Raw genomic sequence first — 26,432 nt, 5'->3', positions numbered from 1 at the left:
GGTATTTACTGTTTGTGTGACTTTGACCAGTTTTCATTCTCTCTCTGAGATTTTCACTTCCAAAAATTTATGATTAAGAAAACTTTTATGCCAGTTAGTCGTGAGAACCAGAAATGAATTATGAAAAATTCTTGGCCCTGACAGATGTTTAAAGAACAAGTTATGTCTCTCTTTGCCTTCTTTTCCTTCTAAAGTGATATGCCCTTATATTATTCATTTCCCCCAAAAGCCTTATTTTTCAAAGATTTAGTCATTGTCCTATTGTTGTTTGACATGTCTTCTTTTTAAATATGAAATTGAAATTGAACAAAAATCTCCAAAAATTTGATGTGTGTTACTGAGTGGTTAGCAGTTTGTGGTTATTACCCTTTTAGAATTTTCTCTAAAATATATAATCCAAAAAAACCTATTTTTCAACCTGTGGTGCATATTCCCTGGGATGAGACAGCCTATGAACTAATTTCTAGGTATTCATTTATATATACCTTAATATATGGATCCATATATCCATATAGAGATTTATCTCTTCATATCTTGATATATATATATTCATATATCAAGGTATATATAAGTGAAATATATAGACATGTATTTGAAGATGTGTACAGATAATATTTTGATTAATTTATAAATTCAATCATATAATTAAAGAATTATATAATTCATGGATATGTAATATGACTTAATATTTATTTTATTGATCAATGAAAACACAAAAATAGTAACACGTAGCACATGGCATGGATGGGTCCTTCAGATTTTTTCTATTAAAAAGAGATCCTCAGAGCAAAAATGATATGGATCATTCAATTAACCTCGTTTCATTCTTTTTTTAAAATATATTTTTTATTTATTTTTAAAAGATACTTAGATTACATAAAATGTTATATGAAAAAATATAAAGGATTCCCATATGCCCCATGCCTTCAGTTCCTTTGATGGTAAAATTATGTGGGAGCTAGACATTGCAAATTACCTGCCATTAAAACCAAAATAAATACAAAAGCATTTAAAATTACTCTCCCTGTCAAGTTCAGCTGTATTTGGCACTTCTGTGGTTTGGAGACCTGAAATCTGCTCTTGGTTGTCATCTCTTTCCTTAATAACCAACTCCCAAACAAAACCAAGAGCATAATCACCCACATTTGTACTCCCTTGGCATCAAACTGCAGGTTAGAGAATTAAGTGAAAGAAATATTTTCCTTGTGAAAAATACTTTCAATGAAAATGCAGCGAGTACACAAGTGTGCAGCTGAATAGGTCTAGAAACTAGTAGACATGTGCAGAGAAAATTGGAAATATATCTCAGAAGTATTTATTAAATCTATATTTGTACATCAACTTTTGAAAATTTTATCTTACGAAGCCCTCAAAGATGTTGTATGAGAAGGATCATTGCATCATTAAATTAAAAAGGAAAGTGGAAACCTCCTATATATCTCACAGTTGGAGACTGATAAATAAGTGTGACTTTCTGGCAGTAGAATCCTAGGATAAGGATGAGACAAGGTGCTGTGTAAACTGCATTCCTTCTTATCTTATTTGTGGGTTAGTCAATATGTACATATGCACAAGTGAGCTCACACACACCTATGCACACCAAAACCCCCACGCATTATAACAACAAGCCCTCTTGACATTCTCCATTCTATCTCTGCCAGCAAAGAAAATAAAAACCATTAGGCCATTCTCCATTTGACTCCCTCTATCCCTCAACAAATGTCTTCTCCCACATCTTTCCCTCTGCTCTCAGTATGAATGATAACTTTCCTTCAATCTGAAGCTGATAACTCCCGCTATATTGTGAATCTCACCCATTCTTCCCTCTTGCCCTGTTTTTTTTTTCTGAAAATCTCATTTCTCTTCCTTTCACTATCTCTTTTCCATTTCCCTGAATTTCTCAAATGCTCAATTCTACCAAATTTTTCAAAAGGAAAACCTGAATCTAATCACGTGGCCTTGTTTGTTCTTGGTTTAACACCTCAAGTCTACAACAGCCATCTTCTTCAATGATCTACATTAACTGCCTGCATTAATCACCCACTTGAATCTCTCTTCAGCCCTACACCTCACTGAGCCTGCTCTCCCCAAGGTGTGGACAGACACTTACTTGCTTAATCTTATCCACAGTGTTCTGTCCTCATCTTTGACCTCTTTGTCATGTGCCATTCTGTTGCCCTTTCTCCTTTATTTGCCCCCATCTTTCCTGGGTTTTGCAATGCAATATTTCTTCTCAGACTATTTTTCAGCTGATTTCCCTTAAATTAGGACTTTTTAACTTGGAGTCCGAATAGGAGCATCAGGGACTACATAATCCCTCCGATTTCTGCAGGTGTGCATTTCCTTGGGAGAGGTCCTGCACTTTCATTGAAGTCTCAGAATGGTCTGTTGCCAAAGAAGATAATTGCCTTAAAAATCCTTATTTTGCGGTGGCTTAGTCTTCTACTCCTTTTTTCCTACTCTCTACACACTCAAGGATTCATCTCATTTACTACAATGTTTTCAAATACTGTGCATTTTTGAAGGATTCCAAGATGTAATTCTCTATGATAGGCTGGCATCATGACCTGCAAAAAAGGATTTGTAGGAGAGAGTTTTTATTGTTCATGAAAAATGGAGCTTCTCAGGCAGGTATTAGTACAACACTTTTCCCCACGTGTTCTGTGACATCCATCCACCCTTATTAGGTTAGTATGGAAATTGAGAGTAAGCAGTTAGGAACTTCTATTACTATTTGATAGAGTAATTTTATATCTCTTAAAATTGATAATTTAGATGATTTGTGTTTTGTTGTGATTATTTCACTTTTGTAATAATTCACTTTTATTACACTTTACCAAAATATCAGTCCATGGGAGAAACAAAAACTGGTCCCTCACTACCGAATTTGAGAAATCCTGGCTGCCTAGTTGAGGACTGCGATTTTTACCTCAATCCCTTATATCTAAGCATCTAAGTGTGGCCTTTTGTGTCAGTTCTTCACCAAGACTTTCAGAAAATGGATTATTATTCTATACTACCCCTTCCTGGATGAAAACAGACAAATATGAGCCCTGGGCTATGATGGCAGAAGGGCAAGACATAATGCCTTAGCCTTGGAATCATTCACAAGGAGGGCCATCCACTCCTGAGGAATACCTGCTTTGGACTATTAACCAGAACAAAAAAGAAACTTCTGGTACACTAAGGTACTGAAATTTTTATAGCACCTAGTGTTATATAATAACTAATAGCGTATATCAAGCTACCATGAGGTAGTTCTCCTAGATGTCTTCTAACATTTCTAAATCTGTACATGGTCCTCAATCTATTCTTCCTGGATTCTTTATTTCATTTAATGGCCTAAGCTGGGAAACTGAGTTGGTTCTCTCTCTCTCTTTCTTTCTTCCTCTCTCTCCCTTCCTCCCTCCCTCCCTCTCTTCCTTCTTCCCTTCCTTCCTTCCTTTTTCACTTGTCTATCACTTATATCTGGAAAACTATCAAGCCCGATTAATTCTACACTATATTAAAACTTACCCCTTTTCTCTGTCTTATTTGCTGCTGAATTTGTCCAGATCCTCATAATTTTTTTACCAAGTTGTAGTCTCTTGAATTTTTTTCTTCCAGTCTCACTTCTCTCAATCTGTGCTCTAATACTGCTCCCGAGGAAAGATTCAAAAACATATAAAGTTCATTATAATGTATTCTTAAACAAACAAAAAATCCTCTAATGGCTTTCTTACTTTGGAGATCATATCCAAATTTCACTGAGCTTCATCTGCTTCCAATGAGAATTGAGTTTTGTTCGTTTGTTTAGTTTATTTTAGGAGGTACCAGTGATTGAACCCAAGACCTTGTACGAGGGAAGCAGGCTATCAGCCACTTAAGCTACACATGCTCCCCTCTCCCCACTTTCTAAAATGTGGTTCCAACCATATGGCTTGCCCTGCATTTCTCTGTGCTTTGCACCAAGGTCTCTTCAGCTTCTGTGTCTGTTCTTTGCTTGCTTAATTTCTACTTAGTTATTAAACTAAGAGTTCACTTTATGAACTTTTCTTAATTTCTGCTAATCATAGTTAAATGCTTCCAGAGCATTCTAAGTTGACCATGCTTTTGACACTTCATAGCCCATTTACAACACTGGACTATGACATCTGAGAAGGCCAAACATATGTCTTTTATATGTGTTTCTCCAAGGTCTACCTTGGCCTTGGTACATGGGCTCAGGTAACTTTTTGTTTCAAATGAAGGAATAAAAGTAATGAATGTAAATAGTTTTTATGTCCATTTTATGTAAATTAATAAATGAACAGAAAAGTAAGGCATACATATGTTTTCAAAATCAAAAGAATTAGGTATTGATTTTAACCTTCTTTAATTTTTCTTATTTTTGGGAAACTTCAGTAAAATGAAAAAGAGGAAAAGTCTTATATGTTATCTTTCAAGATGCAATTTTACTGCCTATAATGTTATTAGTGTAAGTCATGATTAATCATGTAATTAATGATTGAATCATATGATGAAAATGAAATCTTGTGTTCCCACTTGTTCTGATTTGAGTCTGGTTGAAGCCATCAGAACCTTTTCTCAGTTTTCTCCAATTGAATAGCTTCAGTAATCAAGAAGGATCCACATTGTCTAGGAGTTGTAGCATTGTCATATCACATGAAGAACATTGAGCATACCAGGGACTTAGTGACAGGGATTTAAATAATATTGTACCAAGTTTCAAAATTTTTCCTGTAGTGTCACAAAAAATACGTTTTCACTTTATACTCACCTTTGAGGAAAACTTGACAGAATATTAGAAGATTAACTGATAGGCCAAATTCACAGGAAAAGAAGGGGAGAAATTGTGTTTATCTGTTCCTATGAATGAAATCACATTCTGTTTTCATATACTAAATACATAATTCATGGGATTTAGCTTTTATTTGTAATTGTATAAGAGGTTAGAATTCTGGAGAGATTATTCTTAAAGGAAAAAGTTTGCATAATGTGTTTTCTTTAGACATATGTCTTTCAAATTATGTCTGCCTGTTTAAAATGTGGTGCTACAATTGTATATTTGCAAAGTATTTTGATAAATATAAAAATCAGTCCATTCAGATAAATGTAAAAATTATTGGGGGGCAAATGGAATGGATTTTGAAAAAGAGGGCGGGATTCTTATTAAGATACTAGGTCAAACTAAAATTATAAAAATGATTTCTTAAGAATTTCTTTAAATAATACAAGCTATCAAATTAGGTATTTGTGGAGATGAAAATCCCTTTTGAGTTGAAACACATGGTCTTTTTTCCAAAATCAAAATTTGAAAATAAATTTTCTGTATTTTATTAGATATATGCAAATCTAAAACCCTAACCCCAAAAGAGTGAAACTCATGTTTTGTATTTTTAAATTTATTCTCATGAGAATATTATATTAGTATTTTCCACAATCTCTGATAGTTTCCCTAAATCATTTTGAAAACAATATCTTTATAAGTCATTATAATAAATTAGTGCATCAAAGTTTTCAGTAGAAAATTAAATTGTCTTGCCTGCTCAACTAAATTTGCTCTTATAATACAATATTTAATATATTTCACATCTCTTAATTTTTTTTCTGGTAGGACCATTGATTCCACTTTTTAATTCTAAGAATCGTGGAACTGTCAAGAAAAGCAACATGACATCGGGGTAGTTCATTTTAAATGAGATCCATTCCTGAAATTGAGAGTTGAGAGAGGGAGAAAGAAGGAAGAAGAGGGGAGAGACAATGAGAACGACAGGGAGAGCATGAGAGAATAGGAAGAAGGAGACCAGAATAAATGCAGGTAATTAAGTCTACTTGTAACAATATGAGTTTTTCATGCGACACATACTGATATCAATATATGAATAGGGATGTTTCAATTGCAAGACTTTTACATAGGGTAAGTATGACCCTGCATAGTTCCATAAAATTTGAAGAGATCCAGGAAGCTATAAAAAGTCATCTTCTGAAAAACCACATGAATGAAATAAAAAGTATGCTTCTTAAGCAGAAAATTGCAATAAACTTCTACATTTTAGGCTTTAATTATGATAAAAATATATAATAACATTTTACATATATTTTACTTATTTTTCAACATGCTATGTATTTTGCATATTGAAAACCTGATTTGACTCTATCATGATTCAGAGAAAAGACAGTTGTGTTAAATCAACATGCTTTGGCTCAGCTTGACTTTTGCATAGAGCAGTAGCAAATGTTTCATCAAAATTTTTACCAAGACTGAATCTCCATTTAAAGTCTTGGTAACCAGCTTTGTTCCTAATAGATTTTATTCACCAACAACTTTTGGATGCTCTTTATGTTAATGGGAAGGAGAAAATAGATGCAGATATATTTTCTAATCATTCTAAATAATGAAGTGCTAGGCAAGCACTCTGGCAATAGCTTGCCATAATTACATCCCTAAATCATCACATGATTTATTTAGAAGCATCATCAATGTATATGTTCAATTGTGAGCCAAGACTGTGGTAGGACTAATCCAAGTCGTTTAAGTTGTCTTCAATTCATGACAGTGGTCTACTGGTTTTCTAGAAGTTATTAGCTTTCTGTGCTGCTCCATTATTTCATACCGCATGCAGGTATAGCCAGGCATTAAAAAAAAAACAAAACCAGTAAGTCACAAAATAGAAAAAGAATTTAAATAAAGTACTGAAACCTTTATAGTTAACTAAGTAAATTTTTTGAGGTTCAATCAGCAAGATCGGACCCATGTAAATAAATAAGGACATTCTGCCAATTCTATTTTGAAACACGTCATTTGGGTCAACTACCCAATGACATTGAGAGAAAAAATAAATTCATCTAAAACGATTAATCCAGTCCACCAAAAGCCAAACAAAAAACAAGGCAACAAGGCATAAATAAACCTTAGCAGTGTACTTTATATTTTTTAAATATTTGCATTTTGATGACTTTGTAATTTTCAGTTTAAGAAATGGAGCATTTTTCTAGTTGCTAACATACTGTGTAATGAAGTAGTGAAACTCAATTGTTTCCAAATCTTTTCTCAGTCTGTTAGAGTTGACTGATATTGGTATTTTGCTCTATATTTCTATTTGCTTAAAATTACTTTTCAGTGGATTCAAAAAAGCAATTCAGAAAGAATATGTGTTCACATAAGTTGTCCCCATATTTAATACATCACACATCATCAATACATCCAAAAATGGAAATATGGAACAATATTTCAATGTAAGCACTAGGTTAGTTATTATGATAGAAAAATAATAAAATCTATATGGAGGAAAAGGGAGAAAAGAAAAGGGGTACTGTAGAATTGAGAATAAACTTTGGTTCAGACTTTTGACCTCCACATGGAATATTAAGTTTTGCTTTAATGTTCAGTTCTTATTATGTTATCCAGGTTTCAGTGAAATAGTCAGTGGGAAATAGACATATGGTGAAATTTACCTTTCAAAATAAATAACATTCTAGTTAAGTAGCATTCAGACAACTGGGATCTTGAAGCAGCTGGCATAATACTGAACAGTTTAGAAAAGAGTCACTGAAGGAAGATCTGCATTCAAAGATTAGTTTAGTGCATAGTCTGGCTTCCAGCAAAAGTTGTAACTTCCACTTTTGAAGGTGTCAGTTATAGTCTGATATCTGGAGTGGGTAAAATGTACAAATATAAAATATTTATACATTGGTTAAGTAGTGGATAAAATAGGAAGAGAGAAAGAATTAGTGAAGTATGAGGGGTTAACCTATACTTTTTCAAGAGTTTCACTGTTTCCTAATTCCTTTCACTGTGATTTCATTGTATGGAAATTATAGTATTAACTTAAGACAAAAGAGACATCAGTTCATATCCATGCTTATATATACCATGCTTAATAAGTTTAAGTTTACTGTAGTGTTGTTGTTTTTTTGCTTAAGAAATCCTGATGCATCAGAGATTTACATTTATGTATCCACAAGTACTTTAAAAACTACTTTGAGGTTGCATCTTATTTCCACTCTCACTCTAGATCTATTTATACTCTAGATCTATGGAACAGCTTCTCAATTAGAATGAATTTCTGTTACTTTTAGTTATCATCAATGTTGTGTATGTATATGTGTGTACACAGAAATAAAAGTTGTTTACATTCAAAGTCATGAGAGCTCTTTGCAACTGTGTTGAAAATGTAGGTTCTTGTTGCTATGTTAAAGATGTCAGGTGTTTATAAAGATGTGTAATTAAAAGATAAATCACATGCAATTTGGCATCCCTGAAAGATTTCCAGAAGCAGTCCCTTTCGGCAAACACATACAGTTTCACTTCATAAATGAATATTCAGTATAAACTAAGCGCCATTGAGGAGCCATTATGTCTGGGTGCATTTACATTACTTATCTCACTTCAGCCTCATATGGTCCCATGAGATATTTTTACTTCATGAGGTGTCATGTCCTAATAGATAACTCACCTCTCTACATCAGATGGTAATAGGTACCAAAGTTGGAACTCAAACCACAGCTCTGATCCCAAGACCCTGGTTCTCTTCTCCACAGTGAAAACGAAATTTAAAGCCTGTAACACCACCATTGCTAGTTATGATCTTTAATCAAGATGCGCCTGTAAACTTCTTTTCTCCTTTATTTCCAAATAGCAGAGGAGGAACAGAGCAAATTAAATGTGCGCAGACATGCTCTAAGACATTTGCTAGCTTTTTGGTAATTTAAGTTTTTTAAAAAATTTAAACATTGCTTTTATAAATATCTCAGAATCTGAAGAAAATAAATTCTTCTCAGAAAGTGTGTTTGAAACCTAATGATCTAATTGTGTTTCAGAGCCCGAGTATGGAATTTGAAATGGGATGATGTGTTTTGAGTTCTGCCATCGCGTTTCCTACCTGTGTGGCCTCAAAATATCCAGCTGATTTAGTTTTTCAGTTATAGTATGAATGTTTTGTGTCCAATAAACAAAGCCTCGAAGCATCTCAAGAACCAAGAACGTATTTCATATTCTGTTTCATGCCTTAAGTTTTATTCCAAGGCTAAAAGGATTATTTACATATTTATAATTTTTTGGTAGAATTTCTAGAATTGAATTTGTAGCAGAGTTTATTTTTGTAAATGTCATGGAGATATGGCTTTAAACTGTATTCAGTTTTTTCTTTCCTAAAAGTCTTGGTATTCACCAGTACCTAGTACCTATATGAAACACTCAATTTTTTTTTCTAAAAGTCATTGACATTTGGAAGATGAAAATTCTAGTAATTTCAAAATTGTAATACCTTATTTAATGCAGATAGTTTGTTAGTCTGTTTTCCATATCAAAGTAGATATAGATTTAAAAGAGCATGCTGCTCTAACTTTGATAGGAATCATTCATCATAATAGTATGCATCTGTATTTATGGACTGAATAACTTTATTGTCAAACTTTTGTGAGTTGCTTATACACATATTCATTATATATCTATATATCTCTATAAGATATGTCATAGATATATAATCTTTTCTCTTTATATATACATGAGCATGCATATATAATCAAATACCTGTCCACAGTACTAGTAATAACAAGATGCACCTTTCATGTCCTTGTGCAAGGATATTGTTAATTCAACTGTTACATAGAAGAGCAAAATGGATTCCTCAGTTTTATCAGTGCTTAACATTGTCTACATATCAAAGGTGATCTTCCAGTTCAGGTATTTGGCACATGGACCCAACGTCCAACTACCTCTTTCCCCCACCCCCTCTTATTTTCCTGGCAAAATGATGTGCTTATTCATTCATATGAAAACCTGTCTTCTTTCATTCCTCTCTTTGCCCACCTGCTTGCCTGTCTATCATCTTTTATTTTAATGACTCTATGTGCTAGTATTAAAGGTGCCAATTCATTGGTAGGAAACTAAAGGCTTTTAAAAATGAGATTATGTAAAAGAATAACTCACTATATTGTGAGGTAGGGAACTCATACTATCTTTTTAATGAAAGAAAGGTCAAAATAATGTATTACCCAAAGTAAATGCAATAGGAATAATGTAACTCCACTTATGTTATTTGACATTTGACTAGCAATATTAACATATTTCACAAACTGGTATTTCTCTAATGCAGAAAACAATACAATAATAAACACAGGGAGTCTGTTCCCTACAGTTGTGAATCAAATATTTTCTTGGCTTTCAACTTGCTTGTAGAAATAACTGGCTTAATATCATATTTCATTATCAAATATGTAATGTTATGAGAAAATTGGATCAAGACCACAATTACAAAGGAGCAGGGTCTGAATTTAATTCTGCCAAAATTAATCTGTGCAGAACATCAAGCATGCTTAATGGTGTGCCAGGAAGATGGCTAAAAATGAAAAAGAGATGAAGTGAAATTTGTCTCTCAGTGATTGTTTCTTAACTTTGTAACGGAGTCATTGGCTGTTTGGATCCTCTAGCTGCCATCACTAAAAGCTGCTTTCCTTCACTGTGTAAGTGAAAATATTGTGGGGAAGTGTTTATTTTTGTACAGCACTAAACACCAGGCACTGAGACCATTCTCATATAACAAAAATATATGAATGTGGCAAGAAAAGAAATACTGACAGAACGTACAGACTATTCCAAAGCTGGCTGCTTGTTGGAGAAAAAGGGCTCACTCATTCCCCTTCCCTTCCTCACCTAAATTATAGTTTTATATTTACAATGAACATTGGCCCTGTTTCTTCCAACTTTTGAAGTGGCCCTTTAGAGGGCTTTTACCTCTCATATACGGTGCTGTGTTTTGGTTTTGGTTTTCCCTCTTTCAACTGCTTTTCTCTTAAACTGCTAAAACAAGAGCAAATGGAACATTCAAATCCCCTTATATTTGAAAAGAACTTTAATCAGTAACAAAAGCTATTTGGAGAAATGAAACACTTTTTAAAGTGACACTGTTTTTCATCATTTTGTCTAGTTTTTAGAAATAGTAAAAGTAGATGGACCTGAATGTGTACCCACATCAGCATGTCCTTTTCCTGAAAGGATGGAAATGCCTACGGCACAAACAAAAGAAATGGGTTGTTGAGTGGCCTTTGCACAGCAGAGGTAGATAAAGGTTTATATAAACTATTTCCTGGTCATATACACTTAAATTAGTTAAGAGGTCAGTTGAACAAGCCTCCACCTAGGATTTCCTTAGGGATACTTCATGAGCTATCACCCAGTACCCCACTGTCCAGTTATTGCAACTGTCTTGCCATGTCCCCCCAACTCCATTGAAATCTATATTCCACCACTGGTTAAGGCTTTTAAAACATCCATTTCTACAAGTGTTAAACTGTTGCATACAGTTCATGGACCCCACAGCCTCTCACCCACCCTCTCGTGCCCTCAGAAAAAGTACACATTTCCATAAATTAAAATAATGTATCTATATGTGTGTGTACATGTGACCGTATTTGCATTTGCATGAAAAAAGTTTTTAAAAAGGAACAAAAACTAGAGAATTTTGCATTTTGGGTGTTTTTTTCTTTTTTTGTATTTGCGCAGACCATTTTAGGATTTTCAGTCTCAACAAAACACTATTAAAACAAAGAATCTAGTAAAATATTTGTGCATGTACTGCTAAACAATTCTAGCAATTTTATTAAGCAATACCTTTATTATTTTTGAATATTCTTAACAGACTGGAACAAAACATTTTTTATTCAAAACAAAATATGCATACTGTACGCATGTCGCAGGGTTAAGTATGATGCAGAGGTTAAAGTCTGTTTGAACAAAAACAAATGCCTGGGGGAATTTCATAGCTATAAAGTTAATAACTAAATTTTGTTCGCTAAGAGGACCTTTTCTATAGTTTTCCTTCATCTCCCAGCTACACAGCAAACATATCTGAAGTGCACTTCCCAAGTGTAGTTAGAGAATAGGAAGGAATGTAAAGTGTTTTTTTAAATTATTTATTTTGTTTGTTTTTTTTAAAAACAGCCCTTATTAACTTTCCTTCCACTGATTCTACTGTAAACTCATAAAAGCCTTTTTTTTTTTTTTAGAAAGCAAACTCATATACACTCAGCAGGTGAAATGTTCCCATACACAAAAATACAAACAAGGTGATCAGACCTCTCTTTTCCTCAACTACCTAGAGCATATTTGAGTGATAAAGTTTTTGCACTTTAATGAAAATGGCTGACCTATTTATTATTTTTTTGAAAAGAAATTTTTCCTCTATGATAAGGTAGAATTGCATACTCGTTATATTGGAATAATTTTAAATCATTTGTTGGAAAACACTGAACTAAAATTGAATATATTCCCTGCACTGCAGATGTTTGAACATTTCTAATATCTCTTCCACACCAGTAAAGGAAGGGAAAGAAGTCCGGATTATTTCCTCATTCACTTTGTTGCCATTACAATGGCCAAAATCGGCTTGTATATTACTGCAAAAGAACTGAAATCACAATGAAAGCCAACTGTAAGCCTCTAAGGGAAGGACTTCGTAAACTCTTCACATCCTAATGCTAGACAGCTGCTCCTGTTCAACTGCCCAGTGAAAAAAGACTGGACCTCTTGGAAATGGGAACTGGAGCAATACAGTTCATTAGAATCTTTTCTTTTGTTTTCAACATAAAAATGTGTTAACTGCCCAATGCCACCTATTATGGAGAGCACTTGTTTGTTCAGCTAAAAAGGACCCCCCCTCCAGGCCCTCTCAGTTCCGCTCAGTGGCAGGTTTGTGCAGCAGTGGCTTAGAGGCCCACCAGGCGTGCACGCCCATTCACTGTGATTACACAGACAAAAGCAAGCGGATGTTGTCTGCTTAAGGGGGCGAGGAGAGGGCAAGAGAAGGAAGGGGTGGGAAAAGGCAGGGACTTCGTGGGCAAGAGGGAGAGTTACGGGATTTTTATTTTTATTTTTTTATTGTTTCCTTTTTTTTTTTTTGTCTTTTTGAATTTTTATTATTTTTTTTGTTGTTGTTTTTTGCTATACCATGAGGTCATAGCAATCATTCCTCTAATAGAAACTGACAGGACATAGAAGACAGAACTATCTGATGAACACACACAAATGACTAGAAATATATATATAGAGAGAGAGAGAGACAGTGAAAAGACTTAGTTTACCTCTGAGAAACCATCCCGCAAAATAAATCCTGTATTAACAAGTGCAAAAAATAAACAATTAAATCAAAATCAAAATGAAAGCAAAAAAAACCTCCAAACATTAAAACACAGTGTATAAAATGGTGTGAGAAATTTAAGTCACTTGACAGCCTTTTAGTCAATAAAAAGCTGCGTGTGTGTCCTTGTTTGGATTCAGGCCCATCTTTTTAAAATTTTACCCTAAAGGCCTTGCAAGAAGTGAGGGTAAAAGCACCCAGTTTTTGTTACATTTGATAGCAGTTACTTTTTTCATTGGTGGGCCAGCCGTTTCTCTGGTGACGTTTCATCTGCTCCTTATTCCTCGTTGGTTGAGTTTTCTTCCAGTGTGTTGATGCCTCCGAAGCTCAGTCCTGTGGTATTCTGTGCTGCTGAGGCTGTGAGTACTGTATGTAAGAGCATCAGTACAAGAACGCACAGTTTGAGTCTGCTGTTGCACAGTCTTGTTGCTGATGAAACTGTGAGCGATGTCCTGTGACAGGAGTCACTTTTTTCTACTGTCCCTTTGGATAGGTTATTTGATTGTTCTTCTCTCCTGACATCACAGCATTCTGGTTCATCATTGGTTAGAAAGGTTTCATAGAGCCCTGTAGGATTAAAGAAAAGTGGAGATTAAAAAAAAGAGAACAAAGGCAAACAGGAAGGAGTTCATAGCACAGTGAAACTGTTACTTTAAAATTCTGACCCACAAAGTCTTACAAGTAATTAAATATTTTTTAAAGGAAGTTAAAGTCAACACAATCTGGATACCAGTCAACAATTGTCTCACACCAGTGTTTTATGGTCCTCAATTTGTTCTTCTGTATTCCTGCTTGTCATATCATCAAAGTTCTGGGTTGTGATGAATACAGAATAAAAGATTTCATTAGGTTAAATCAGAACTTCAGGTTCTGGATCATCTTGGTGGCCAAGTAGATTCAATCATCCTTTCTCTTAATATGAATGTGATTAATTAAGACAATTCATTAAGTAACTATTTATGCTAGTGAAATAACAAACCAATCACAATCTCACAAGTATAGGAACCATGTTTACTCATCATTTCCTTTCTTAACCTCCATCATGCCTTATATCCCCCCATCTTGGGGAATGGATAGAATAACCATCTACACATCCAATCAGTTCCTTTTGATTTATTTTCCAAATATTTCTTATTCTTCCATTTGCCATTTTACTCTATGACTGTGAAAACTGAAGCTTGTCAAGTAATTGGCTCGGTGCCTAGCACTTAGAGATGACTTGAAGAATTTGGCTACTGTTATAATAATACCTGTCAGTGGTGTCTCATTGCCTCCATCTAAATAATAAAGTCTAAAAATAAAACCTTTTTCCTCTCTCTCCAGACTCATCTCTCAAGGCGCCAACCATCTGGAACCACTGGCTCTTTCCAGTGGTTCTTTCACCCATATCTGTATGTGTGATGCTTTCCCCCATTAGTGCAGCACTGCTCAAGTTGCTTTATCTGCCTGGAATTTCCTCCCTCAATTCATCTACCTAAACCTCATTTATCTTCAGGTTCAGATGAAAAGACTTTCCCTATATGAAGCCTATACTCACATTCTTGAGTTATTAGTGCACTTGTGAATAACTCTTCAATAGGACAATTATTATTTTTATCTCAAATGCTCATTTTCATGTCAGTTTCCTTAGTCATCTGTCAATTGAAAAGCAAAGACTATATTCTTTCAGCTTTGTGTTCTCAATACGAAGTAAAACACCTGAACAAAATAGATATTTAATGAGGATTTATTACATGAACAAACCCAACTTTGTTTAATGAAAAAGTAACTATTAAATAATAGTGTGCTTAAATCTTCAATTGTCTTGAAATTAGTGACCAAGATATCCTTATAACGATGCTTACAATATTCATTTCTTCTTAGGCATTCAAAGGTAAACTTCACCTTCGCCTAGGTAGAATATGGAAAAAAAAAAAGTGAATTAATGAGGTCTGCAGCTCTGACATTTTTATTTTATGATATTTTCTTTTTTCATATAAGCTACCTCACTGGTAAACTAACCGTTTATTGAAGAATAAGTTTTCCAGTACTATAGTCTACAAAGAAAAGTGTTTATATTTAGGATTATAAGAATAGAAATTTAAAGGTCATTTGGATCAACATTTTAGAATGTTAATAGACCATGTTTAACAATAGCATCCAAACAATGTCCAAAGTGGTTCAGAAGCTGGCTTGCTTATTTATAGGTCAAGCTATTTCAGAAAGAATAAGATGGTTTATTCAGATCAATAAATGAACCCTCCTTTTTGACTGATAAAAGTAATACTCTTTCTTCTTTTCCTCTATCCATCTTTTTAATAAGCAATCTTATTCAATTATTCATGTACATATATTAGAGTCATAATTTTACAAAGTAATAATTTAAAAATCTCTCCACCTCCCCCATCCCAAATTCTTCCTTCTCAGAGGGAAATAATTGTACTTCTTTTAGCTGTTTATGTATTTAGCTTCAGTTCTATAAATAGCATGTTTTAAGCTTTTTCTTGATTTTTCATTTTGCAGCATTGTCTAAAAGATTCCCCCTAGGAAATGTGAGGGTAAAACCTTCTTTGCTCCTCCTTGCCCACTTTTATACCATCACTCATTCTTCCATATGTAGTTAGGGCAATTTATTAGGATGATAAACACTATTCTTAGCTGTGAGCTACAGAGTAGAGTCTAGTATTCCACTTCTATACTACTATCTGTTTTTCCAAGAGCTAATAATTTTCTTGAGTTTTCTATGTACTTACAAATTCAACTCCAAATACTTTGCCAGTCGTTTCAGTTGTATCAAGATTTCTATCAGTTTTATCCTTCTGAAGAAACATCTTCTAGAGCCTTCTGCCATCTGGAATGGTTGATTTCATTCCTGGTGCCCAGCTACTACCCTGGCAACTCCACTGAACCATCATCTTGGGGATTCTTGCTGTCTCTTCCCTATGTTTGATTTCCTATTTCCTTTATCTTATGTCTCCCTCATTCTCATTTTGATGGACAATGACTTTTAAAGAAAAACACATGATGGTAAATTTCTGACATGTTGTATGGCTAAAACTATATTTATTCTAACTCACATTTAATTGATCATTAGACTGGGTATGGAATTAGAGTTTAGAAATTAGCCTCTGTACTTATTCAAGCATTACTCTGTATTTGGCTGTTGGTCTCCAGGATCTGTCCTTCAATTTTCTTATCTCACCCCTCCTATTTTATACCCCTTCATCTTTTTTTCTCTTCTTTCTAGGGGAGTTGGTGACCTTTAGCTGTAATAATTCTATTGAATTTTTCATTTTTTTCATATTCTGCTTTAATTTCTAAGGGCTACTTAATGATTAAGAGTTGCTTTTTTCAAAGTGATTGTTGCCATTTCATGGTTGCGGTATATTCTTTTCTCTCTCAGTGATAGTATCTTATTTGTAGTATTAGATTGCTTGACTGTAAAGACTCGGTTTTGTCCAAGTTACTATTTTTCTTTGTTTTGCACAAATGTTGGCTAATCCTTAACTGTCTGCCCCTATCAAAGAACACTGGGCACCTAAATGGTGGTGTGGACTAAGAGCTGTAATGTAGGGTGATCTGCCTGAGCTGTTTGATAGAGAAACTTTTAAAAGTCTTTCTTTTGTGTTGATTCCCCAGTAAAGTCTGTCCAGGAGGATGAAGGCGGGATTGCCGGTTTTCTCAGAGATAGATGGGACAAAGCTAGGGATGGGCCAAGGCTAGGGATAGGGGAAGGTTTGGCTTTAGTATATACCCATCCATCTACTCTCCTTTTTAGTACGTCCCATTCCCCAACCCCAGCCTTAACTCCTCTTGATGTCTCCAACAATAATTCATTTGCCATCCTCAAAACTAGCTCCTCTCTCCAAAGAAATGCCCTTCCAGTCTTTTTATTCTGGGGTGGGGAGGGGAAACTGATGAGGTTGTAGGGTGGGAAATGAGATACGGGAATATGACTGCTTATTAAACCGATTTCACCAAAACCTTATTTAGTCCTCTTCTCCAAGTGTCTTGTGCTATCAGTTTCTGTGTTTTGAGTGGGTCTTAGATACATGTCTGTTTGACTCTGTTTCCTCCCTGCTAGTTTAGCATTAGATTTTGTTTCAACAAATGTTTTAGCATGCATCGATTTTCTTTCTAGATTCTAAGAAATCTTTATCCAGTCTATTTTTGAATTTATGTCTTAAAATTTGTTTTCTGTTGGGACTTATCTAAAAAACTTTGTTGCTCTTTTCTATATCTTCTGCTCTGTCTTAAACTCTGACAGATGCCTATTTCTGTTAGAAACACTTGTGAATAAACAAGACTATCCAGACTTGAAAGGCCAGTATATTTTGTGGTGGTGGTGGTGGTTCATCACCCAGAGGCTGTTTGGGGCTTGGTGCTCATGCCCCTTGCTCCCACTGGAGTGCTTCCAGTGGAATTCCTCTTCAGAAAGTGCCCTTGGCTGAAGAGAGCAACCTTGCTCTCACTCCTCACAGGTGTTAGTCCTGAGTGGCCTCCTCCATAAACCATGCAGATATCTTCCTCAGAGCAGATCTCCTGGGGAGCCTACCTACAGGAACTTACTCTCCCTTACCATTCAAAGGAATGATAAGAACGACATGGTTGAAGATACTTCAAACTGAAAATAAGTCAGTTCTCAAACATTTATGGCATTGTATGAATATATAAGTGATTGTTGTTAGGGAAAAAGAAGCACATTTTCAGTTAGTAAAAAGTTCTGTTATATTTTGCTTACAAAATGTTTAATTTGAAATTTCTAATGAATCGTTACCTATTTGATATTGAATAATAACAATAATAAATCTACTACTACCAAACTCATCATATTTTTGTGATACATATAAACTGTTTAGAAAAATGTATGGCAAATAGTAAAATCCAATACAAAATTAATTACTCCTTTTATACATTGGAAGAAATAGGAGAATCAGAGGGCTTTAAAGTCAACCTGATTCAACTCTCTTTGGTTTTTCAATTAGTCTAAGCCAAACAAAGAAAAACTTGATTTTTCATGCTCAAAACAATTATTTAAATGTGGTCATTATCATAATATTATTGAAACAGAGGTAAATGAGGCATTGCTTCTTTTTACAAAGAAATCCTCAGAATAAAATGATGTTATAGAAATATAATCCTTCATCATCTTAGCAATTATCTTTACCCATTGTTAAGTCCAGGCATATATGAGATTAAAAAGATACTTGCAAATATTTTTTAAAATTTTTGATTGCAAAATGTTTAGAAAAAAGTAAGAAGAAGTAATATTTTATGTGTATATATTAGTAACAGAATAATTTTCATATTTTTAAATCTCTGGAACAGTTTATATAGCATGGAAATTATAAACCTTTCTGGGTCTAATTTCTTTCTTAAATGTAAGTTTTAAATATTTCCTTTTTCCATGGCTATTAATTTGTTAAGGTTTTTTTGTGTCAATTTTGATAATTTATTTTTCTCTAAAACTAGCTTGCTTTATTGAGCATATTAAACTTATTAATATAGACCTGTATATCACATTATCTCATTTTTAAGCTTAGTTTGTCTATATTCTCTTTCTCATTTTTAATATTTTATTTTCATTTTATCTTTCTTTTTTTGTCCTTGATGAAAGTTTTTTTCTCTCTCTTACATGTGTTATCAAAGATATAGCTTTTGAACATGTCAATGTTTTTTTTCCTAATGCATTCATTTTTTCATTTATGATCATTTCTTTCTTCATATTCTTTATATATTTTTTAGTATTCTCCTTCTAACTATACTGAGTTGAATGCCAGTTTGCTCATCAAAATTCACTTTACTTAATAAGTAAAACATTTATAGCTCTACATTTCCATCTGAGAATAGCCTTAGCCAATACTCTTAGATTTTCATATAGAGTGATTTCACATATTCTGTATTTGCAATTTATATTTCCTCTTGAATCATTCAAATTAAAGAGGGTATTTTTTATTGCTTTGTTTTGTTTTAATTTTCAATTGCTTGATATATTTTAGTAAGTACTTTTGCTATTAATTTCAAATTTTATTTACATTACCTTACATTACATTAGAGAAGATGACCTTTAAAAAGTTGATTTTCCCTTTGTTTTTTAAATATTTTTATTATAGAAACTTCCTCTTTTTTCTTACAAATATTACTTGGCTAACATTTTAAAGTTATTTTTGCCTATTAAGAATGCCAGGAAGAGGATTTGGCTCAACTGATGGAACGTCCGCCTACCATATGGGAGGTCCAGGGTTCAAACCCAGGGCCTCCTGACCCGTGTGATGAGCTGGCCCACACACAATGCTCATGCACACAAGGAGTGCCATGCCATGAAGTGTGTCCCCCGCATAGGAGAGCCCCATATGCAAGGAGTGCACCCCACAAGGAGAGCCCCACGCAAAGAAAGTGCAACCTGCACAAAAGTGGCACTACACACACAGAGAGCTGATGCAGCAAGATGATGCAATAAAAAAAAAGACACAGATTCCCAGTGCCACTGACAAGAATGCAAGCAGAACCAGAACACACAGCGAATGGACACAGAGATCAGACAACGGAGGGGGTGGGATGAAGAGCGAAATAAATAAAAATAAATCTTTTTAAAAAAGAGAATGCCATTAGTTGAGAAATGTTTCTTGTATAATTTTTTGTAATGATTTTGTTTTATATTTTTTCTAGTATGTCAGTAGATATTTCCTTAATTTTGCTATTAACCAAGAAAACATGACCATCTGTCCTTATAAGATACGAAGTTTTTTGTTGCTATTTTGTTTAATTTCTGTTGTTGCTGTGGTTGTTGCTGTTGCGGTTTTGAATATATCTTTTTATGGTATTAATAAAATTCCCATATATATTCACACTGCTCAATGTATTTTTCTCTGTCCATTCAAAATTTTTTCTTTTCCTTTTTATTTTTATTTTATACTGTTTTTTTGTAATGTGTTGTACATTTAAGAGTTTCCCAATTATTAAAAAAGGAGAGTTTAATCCTTTTATTATATTTATTGTCAAATTTGTAATGCTTGGTCTTGCTTTCATCTTAATATAATATCATTTTCAAACATTTAAAAATGCTTCTTTGCCATTTCTTTTTTTTTCTATCATTTATCATTTGCTCTTTGTGAGCATAATTAAATATATATATTTTTATAATTTGTAAAATGCATACTATTAATAGTTCTATAAGAAGTTATCTTCTAAAAAATCACAAACACTTGAACCTATATTTGTCCAAGTCTCAGAATCATTGATGAGGAAATTAGCAAAATTTTATTTTTCCCAACTCCTTACCCTTTCTCATTTTGGGAGTACAATCAGATGTTTTAAACGTTTTTATTTTCATATTAGTAACATTTTATTTCTTCCCTACCAATAGTTATTAATAACATTTGCACATTGTTTTAGTTCTGTCATATTCAGGGATTGTTTGAATGCAATTATCCGAAACCCACCAGAACGAAACAAAACAAAACCAGGAGGTAGGAGAAATATTAGAAGAATTCAAGTCTGTTTCATAAATACAAGCCCGGAAGGATGCCAGGCAACATGAGGAACAAAATCAAGGAACTGTATGGTCACCAGAACTGACTGAGCCACACAGCTTTAATCTCTCTCTCCACCTATCTACACGCCTCGTTCCTTTCCCTCTCTGCATGCAAGTCTTTGCTTTTTCAGGCATGTGGGCCATGCATGACTACCTCTTTATTCTCTATCCATTCAAATGCCACTTGGTACTGACTGGGATCTCTGAGTTCCAATTCTTCCTTTTTTAAAAAAATAAAAAAGCAAACCACCAGTCAAACCAGCCAAATGGCAGGAAGGATACCTAGAGTAAAAATGAACCTCCATATGCTGATCCCCTCTTTTTTTTTTTTTAGATTTATTTTATTTATTTCTCCCCCACCTCCACCCTCTATTCCCCCCATTGTCTGCTCTCATGTCCATTTGCTGTGTGTTCTTCTGTGTCTGCTTATATTATCATTAGGCAGCTCCAGGAACCAATCCTGGGAACTTGAGGAGTGGGAGAGAGGCGATTACTCTCTTGTACCACCTATGCTCCCTGTTCAGCTACGTCTTCTTATTTTCTCTCCTCTGTGTCTCTTGCTGCATCTCTTGCTGCCCCAGCTCTCAGCATTGTCTGGCACTCTTGTGCAGGGCAGCTTTCCCACGCTGGGCAGCATTCCCACTCAGGGGGGCACTCCGGTGCGGCATGGCATTCCAGCATGGGCCGGCATTTCGTGCAGGGCAGCTTGCTATGTTGGCCAGCTTGCCCTCACCTGGGCCTCGAACCCTGGACCTCTTATATGGTAGCTTGGAGCCCAGTGGGTTCCACATCCGTTTCTCTGATCCCCTCTTTTTGAAAGAGAAATGTGACAGTCTTTTTCTCCCCAAATATACTACTTTTCCCCCCTTGGAGCATGCAGGACTTTTTTTTTTCATTCTCAAAATTCAAGAATCTTTAAAATTTGGTCTAATTTCTTAAACTTTGCCTAAATAGGGAGAACCATCTATGTCTGCCACTGAGATTCATCTTAACTTCAGGAAAGATATTTCTTATCAATGTCTTTGTGTTTTTGTTTTTTTTTTTTTCTGTTTCATTTATTTTCTATGTTTTCATGTTTATGACATTCCCTCTCATCATTTTAAATATTCTTGGTTTCTGTCTTGGACTTTGCCTATGCACTCCTGGAGAGCTCATTAAGCTTGTCCTCCTCTTTGCTTATTCTAATCTGTATATGGTTGGTTCTGTAAGTATAGAATATATTTGTAAACTCTCTTTTTGCAAGTTTTTATTCATTTGCATTGTAATATTTTTTCTTATCTACTCCATTTTTGTATGCCTGCATCCCAGCTAAATTCCCTTTTTATTCTTCATCTCTTGTGTTAAGGTCTATTTATCCTTGAAGTTTCTTGAGCTGATGCTGCCTAAAATTACCCTTGTAATAAACTTGTAGTTATCTTGAAGTAACTTTTTTCAAGTATATGCTGTGTTAGTTTCCAGTCTGCTGTGACAAATAATCAAGAAGGTATTGCTTATGGTTTTCAAGCTAGAAGTTCCAAATTGAGGCATCAAAAAGCTGATGCTTTCTCCCCGAAGTCTGTAACATTCTGGTACTGGCTGCCAGTAATTCTTGGGGGTCCTTGGCTTGTACCTCTGCCTCACATTACATGGTGATGACTTGCCCTGTTCTCTCCTGGGTTCCTGCTGACTTCTAGGTTCTGGCTCCTTCCTATGGCCGCCTTTTCTGATCACTGTGTCAGATATCTTCTATTGAGAAAGGCCTCTAGTAAGCCAGATCATGGCCCACCCTCCTTCAGTTGGGCCATACCTTAAAATACTATCTTCAAAAGGTCCTATTTACAATGCCCACAGGGATATGGATTAAGAAAAAGAACAAGTCAAAAGTGGGGCACATAATTCAATCTACCACATAAACTATTTCATTCTGCCTCTCACAATCTGTCTCCCTTCTTTGACATAGGCTCCATATTTCATTTTCTCTCTATTCAACTTTGAACAGAGATTTTTATTAATTTGTCTCCAAAACATATATATATATAGAGAGAGAGACCACTCACTTACTCTTAGGTTGTTAAGGGTGGTAAGGGATCAGGTGCTATGGGCAACCCTACCGAAGTTCGATGTCTTCATTGGATTTTTCTGTGTTATATTTGACAATAGATGAGATCTGACTTACAATTCTCTTTGGTGCTACCTTGTGCTGCTTTTAGGAAGAACCCAGTGAACTGATGAAGTCTCACTTTGCCCCTCTGCACAGCTGTTATAAATACTATTGATCCTTTCATATCCATAGGCATCATACCAGGGGCAAAGACCAGGGGGAACAAAATCCTGTCTACCACACTTGTGTTAATATTCTTCTGGTTTTATTGAGGTTTGCTTCCCTCTAGAAATATCTTTGGGTCTTCCATTTATCAGGGTTATTCTAAACCTTCTAGAAGACAAAACTATATATGATTTTCTATAGCTTCTTCTGCCTGGGTGCTTTCAGTCTAAAGTCATGTCTTCAAATCTGGGGAAATTCCTTCTAGCACTGCTTTAATAAGCAGTCTCCTCCCCATTTCCACTATTGCAGTCTTTGTTGTTTTATTTTATATTGTTTTCCAAAAAAAGTTTATATTCGATGAGTCTTGACCCTTCTTTATGCTTGATGGCTCTGAACATTTTTTCTCTCTTGTCTCCTTGAATTGTTAAGTCTCTTCAAAAGGGAAATTTATCTTTATGGTAAATGAATGGGAATTGAGTAGCTCCTCTCCCATCATTACCAAAAGTCAATATTAAGAAGGCTGTGAATCTGGGTTTCCTTACATCCTTTTTAGGGAGCTCCTGTCTTTAAAAAGTAGTCTCTTTTTTGTATGTGGGCAAACACCATCATTATCTACATAGGAGTGGGGATAACCAGACTTTTCAGATGTCTGCTGATATGCTGATCACCAGAGAATTTCTGACTTATTTTGGTTTCTATAATTCCCCCAAACAAATCTTGATCATGAAAGGTCTCTGTTGGAAGAATGATTCCCATTTCTGCTACAGTCTTTTTTAGTGCCTGCTATAAAGACTCTCTCAACTCTGGTTTTATTCTAAAATGGCCCATCTGCCTTTATTATACTTTTTTAGTTGTTTTGGTTCTAATAGTGGCTCACTTCTATTTTATTGGTTCTTTAGATATACCTAATTTTGTAGTTCCACTTCAACTTAAATAGGATTTGGAGATGGATGGGAGGAAAAATTTTTACTTCAATTTGCCAACTTGAAGTTACATTCATAGTTAGTGCAATGATTTACTTATACCAAAACAATTTTCCTCATGTAAATCCTAACTTTGTGCTGCAGAAAGTAATATTTGAAATTAGTGTTTTAATTTTAATATGTCATCTTTTTATATTTGTTACAATAGTGATTTCATATGAATATAATACAGAATTTATTTAGATGCAAATTACAAAAAAATATAAAAGCAGCACCAGTATCCAAATTATGTCCACTTTTCCCACCAAAGGGTAAAAAGAATTAAAGAAATGATTCCTAAATGGTTTTCTAATTTTCTAAGATTTTTTACATTTGAACAGGTGTAACAGTACAAAACGAGGAGTTGATCAAACAGAAAAATTTCTAAATAGCAGTGGCCATCTGCAGAAAGATTGTAGTAATCTTTTTTTAAGTAAGGGAAAATTTTAATTAGGAAATACATTTGAAATAGGTTTGTTTTGTTGAGAGGAGACATGGGGCAGTATGTCACAACTGTACTGTTGAATAAAAGCTAGCATCACTCTTACAGTAAGCCTAATACTAATAGCATTATGTTTAATTGGGGGAGGAACAAAGAAATAATGCTCTATTGTCTTCAGTTGTAAGAGCATTTCACACTGAACTGAATATACTACATCACAAATCACAAAGATGTAACACAATTGAAAATGTAATACAAAGTACACCTGTCAGAAAGAAAAGTGATACAGACTCTTAAGAAAGACCCATAAAATCCATTCAGATCAGAGCCATTTCATTATACTAAATGAAATTAAAATCAAAGGTGTCACATTAAAATGGCAGAGAAGTTCTACAGAGAATTCGCTCTTCTTTAAGACCATAAACTAAGTTGAGGAATAAATTGGATGTTTGAAATGTCTTGACATTAAGCAGAGAATTCCTTTACCCAATAGCTCTAAAGAATTCTGATATTTTACTAGAAGACCGAAAGAATATAGTCTAAACAGACACCTAACATACACTGTTAAATATCACATTTTACATTATTATTTTCTTCCAAGTGATTACTGTGATCTTTTCTTTTTTAATCATGGAAAATTTATTCTAAGAAAACAGAAAAGAAGGAAAGTTAATGGACTAAGAAAATACATACTCACTAAATATTTCACTTAATTTTCCCTCCCATCCCCAATGAATCCTTGGATGGTTGGCTTGAGATTTGACTTTACAGGATGGCATAGGGAAAATTATATGGCTTCCTGGAGGCCAGGTCAGAGTGCTGTTGTTCAGCTCTTTGTATCTGTACTAGGCATCAAAATAATGCAGGGTTCAAGGCAATGGGCATTGTTTAACAGAAAGTCATGTATCTCTTCCCTATTCTAATAAATTAATAAATTCCAAATGACTCCAAGTGGACACCATAAGTGTAACCTAGGAAAAAAATAAAACTAATGACTTTTTCTCTTCCATCATCATGAACCAACCAGTGTTGTAAAATGATTTTACTATTCAGGTTGGAGTGCCCTCATAATTGGAGAGGTGGTTTAAGGAGTTTCATAAAGTGCATGGGATATTTAGGGTGATTTGTTTAAATGTTTCGTAGGAATCTATATTACAGGAGGCGATTAAAACTTTGGAGTTCTCAATTGGGTGTTTCTGTGACTTCATGTTTAATGAAAGCTGGTTCAGCACTGGTTTTATTCACATGATTGCTTGAGAAGCCACATAAATGAAAATGCAAGTTCCATAGTAAGAACACTACCTCTTATATTCTATTTTTATTTATAAGTTATTTTTTCTCTGTGAAATGATACAGTGGAGCTTTATAATATTGTCCACGGTTTTTAAAAATTTGAATCCTTGGTAACTGTGCAAAGGAAATATCCTAAACACAAGAAGCTATGTAAATGGTTCTGGTGCTGTGGTCCCTCAAAATATGACTTGTAAGCGAAGAGAGAGTATTGCTAATGCTTTGATCCGTCAATGTATTTAGAGTTCAAACAACATTTTCCGCTTTTCTTGTTAAAGAAAACACCAGACTTTCTTTGTAATCACAGAATACACGCAAAACTATCCAATGTCTGTGTATAACTCATGCATACACAGACAGAAGTAAAAGGCTTCAAGGCATATTATCACCTCATAAATAGATCTAGACTTCAAAAACATGCTTTATTTTAAATGACTTCAGGAAAAATTGTTTTCCTAATATTTGATGCACTGGGTTTTGAAATAATAAATGTTGAAAGCAAAACAGTTATGTATTTAATCAAAATATTTTTACTCAAAATATATGCCAAAACTTAATTTGGTAATGCTAAGCAAAAGCAATGATCTTTTAGTACAAATATGCTAGAACAGTTTATAGGCCAGATAAGCCAGTCAGTCTCAACATTTGAGTCAATATTAAATTTAACAAGAGGAAGAATAATTAGAATAATTATAGCCACCTTTATTGGTTAGATGTGAATCCAATTGACTTTCAGTAGTTTCAACATATGAAGTAGGACATTCAAACAAAAACAAAGCAATATAGTATAGCAATTTATAAACAGGAATTTTTAAAAGATCGGAAGTGGTGACATCACTGACAGGTAGAGATCTGGGAAGAT

General features: G+C 34.3%; 1 protein-coding gene across 3 annotated transcripts in view; it reads right to left on the bottom strand.

The window, feature by feature from the left end:
• Nucleotides 1-680: 680 nt before the first annotated feature.
• The window catches only part of NALF1 (NALCN channel auxiliary factor 1), a 687,255-nt gene continuing 661,503 nt past the window's right edge, over nucleotides 681-26,432 (bottom strand). Inside the window, exons 3-5 of one of the 3 annotated variants that reach the window (XR_011645808.1) lie at nucleotides 13,063-13,685; nucleotides 3,517-3,635; nucleotides 681-2,567 (exon numbers count right to left, since the gene is read on the bottom strand). Coding sequence is in view for 2 of the 3 variants with exons in the window: in XM_004471204.5 (XP_004471261.2) it covers nucleotides 13,396-13,685 (290 nt within the window). In the remaining variant the exon portion in view is untranslated. Of the gene's footprint in view, nucleotides 2,568-3,516; nucleotides 3,636-11,577; nucleotides 13,686-14,962; nucleotides 15,009-26,432 lie in introns of those variants that run through there. The other 2 variants (XM_071208209.1, XM_004471204.5) reach the window with 2 other exon arrangements.

The sequence above is a fragment of the Dasypus novemcinctus genome, chromosome 15, assembly GCF_030445035.2.
Source record: "Dasypus novemcinctus isolate mDasNov1 chromosome 15, mDasNov1.1.hap2, whole genome shotgun sequence".
Classification (NCBI taxonomy): domain Eukaryota; kingdom Metazoa; phylum Chordata; class Mammalia; order Cingulata; family Dasypodidae; genus Dasypus; species Dasypus novemcinctus.
This window is presented reverse-complemented; position numbering and strand designations above follow the sequence as displayed.